The 2,500-nt window shown below is 47.5% G+C and overlaps 1 protein-coding gene across 1 annotated transcript in view; it reads right to left on the bottom strand.

The window, feature by feature from the left end:
* The window catches only part of LOC143277797 (sodium-coupled monocarboxylate transporter 1-like), a 64,917-nt gene that overhangs the window by 59,589 nt on the left and 2,828 nt on the right, over positions 1-2,500 (bottom strand). The window contains exon 3 of the mRNA XM_076582700.1: positions 775-826. Coding sequence (XP_076438815.1) covers positions 775-826 — 52 coding nt within the window. The remainder of the gene's footprint in view (positions 1-774; positions 827-2,500) is intronic.

The following is a 2,500-nucleotide window of genomic DNA, read 5'->3' on the forward strand; positions in this document are numbered from 1 at the left end:
GGAAGAAGGTGGCAGAATGGTAAAGATGCTTATCTGCCAATGTCGGAATCGACGAGGACCATCTAGTCATCCTGGGGGTGGGTGGGTTTGGGCTCTTTGGGTGCGCAGATGACTGGTCAGGCCAATCCGCGCCCGGAAGGTTCTGACGCAGTGTGGACAGGGGATGGTGGCGGCTGTCGGGGACTTGCTGGCACTGCATTTTCCTGGCCTGTCTGCGTTGCTCTGCTGCAGCGATTCTGCTGGCCTCACAAGATTTGGCGCCTTTGTGGACAGCTGAACGCCACTTTTGGTCTGTCCATTGCATTCAGCTCCCATGTGTCGTGGCTGATGTTGAAGGCCTTCAGAGAAGCTTTCAGAGTGTCTTTGAAGCGCTTCTTTTGGCCTCCATGGGAGCGCTTGTCATGTTGGAGTTCGCCGTACAGCAGTTAATCTGCCAATACAGTGACCGTGAAGGTCTGGGTTCGATTCCCGCTCTCGCTCTTTCTCTACTAAAGTTTGACTGGAATATCAACCCGAGCGTCTAGTCATTCGGATGAGACGGTAAATCAAGGTCCCGTGTGCATCACGCACTTGGCGCACTGAAAAAGAACCCACAGCAACAAAAGCGTAGTCCTCTGGCAAAATTCTGAAGAGGAAATCTTCTCTGATACACACACACACACACAGATATATATATATATATATATATATATATATATATATATATATATATATATATATATATATATATAATCAACAAGCAAGTCAGCAATCAAAACAAGCTTCATGATTTACCAGCTTCCAGTGCCGTAGATGGTGCATAGGAGGCAACGCCCATGTACAGAATCTGCAATCATCACATCATTTGAGAATTAATAATAACAATAGCATTTATATAGCGCTGAATCTTGTGTAGAGACAAATCTAAGCGCTTTCACACCTGTCGTTCACACGCACGCATAACTCTAAAACTGAAGAAACTGAAGACAAGGAACAGGTAGGGGAGGGAGGCTATCTTGTGAAAATGTGGGTTTTAAGGCCCAGACCTGAAAGAGCTGAGAGTGCGGAGACCTGACGAAGCGAAAGAGGAAGTTCATTCCAAATACAAGGTCCAAAAACAGAGAAAGAGCGGCGTCCAACAGTGGGGTGTTTGAATCTGGGTATGCGTAAGCAGAGTGGATCCGAAGCCGATCGAAGAGAGTGAGATGGAGTGTGGAGGTGAAGGCAGCCACAAAAGAGGAAACAGGGATATACATTGTTGCCGAATCAGTGCGTTCGGGTCTTGTCAAAGTTCGTGAGTTACGGCTGTGCCAGAGTCCCCCTCCTTTTGGCTGTGGTAAAGTCCTGTAAAGTCTTGGTGTTTTTGACTGCGTCAAAGTCCATGTGTTTTAGGTGGTGGTCATGAGTGTGGCAGAATCTTCTTCTTCTTTTTCTGCGTTCACTCGTATGCACACGAGTGGGCTTTTACGTGTATGACCGTTTTTACCCCGCCATGTAGGCAGCCATACTCCGTTTTCGGGGGTGTGCATGCTGGGTATGTTCTTGTTTCCATAACCCACCGAACGCTGACATGGATTACAGGATCTTTAACGTGCGTATTTGATCTTCTGCTTGCATATACACACGAAGGGGGTTCAGGCACTAGCAGGTCTGCACATATGTTGACCTGGGAGATCGGAAAAAATCTCCACCCTTTACCCACCAGGCGCCGTCACCGTGATTCGAACCCGGGACCCTCAGATTGACAGTCCAACGCTTTAACCACTCGGCTATTGCGCCCGTCGTGGCAAAATCAATGCGTTTGTTGTGAGACCATTTTCTGCGCGTCTGTGTTGCGGATGTCTTGTTCCTTTGTTTTCTATCTGTTCCTGAATCTGTCCCTTGTATGCTCTGGGTTGGGACTGCTACTACTACTACTACTACTACTGCTGCTGCTGTTGTTGCTGCTGCTGCTGCTACTACTACTACTACTACTACAGCTGCTTCTACAGCTGCTCATAAATGGGTGCAGAAGCACAGGAAGAGACAAAGAAAAACCAGGTGGGGATACAATAGCACACACACAGAGAGAGAAAGAGAAACTATGTGTTCTACCGTGGGGATACAATAGCACAGAGAGAGAGAGAGAGAGAAAGAGAAGCTATGTGTTCTACCGTGGGGATACAATAGCACAGAGAGAGAGAGAGAGAGAGAGAGAGAGAGAGAGAGAGAGAGAGAGAGAGAGAGAGAGAGAAACTATGTGTTCTACCGTGGGGATACAATAGCACAGAGAGAGAGAGAGAGAGAAAGAGAAGCTATGTGTTCTACCGTGGGGATACAATAGCACAGAGAGAGAGAGAGAGAGAGAGAGAGAGAGAGAGAGAGAAAGAGAAGCTATGTGTTCTACCGTGGGGATACAATAGCACAGAGAGAGAGAGAAAGAGAAGCTATGTGTTCTACCGTGGGGATACAATAGCACAGAGAGAGAGAGAGAGAGAGAGAGAGAGAGAGAGAGAGAGAGAGAGAGAGAGAGAGAAAGAGA

This window comes from Babylonia areolata, chromosome 35 (genome assembly GCF_041734735.1).
Source record: "Babylonia areolata isolate BAREFJ2019XMU chromosome 35, ASM4173473v1, whole genome shotgun sequence".
Lineage (NCBI taxonomy): Eukaryota > Metazoa > Mollusca > Gastropoda > Neogastropoda > Buccinidae > Babylonia > Babylonia areolata.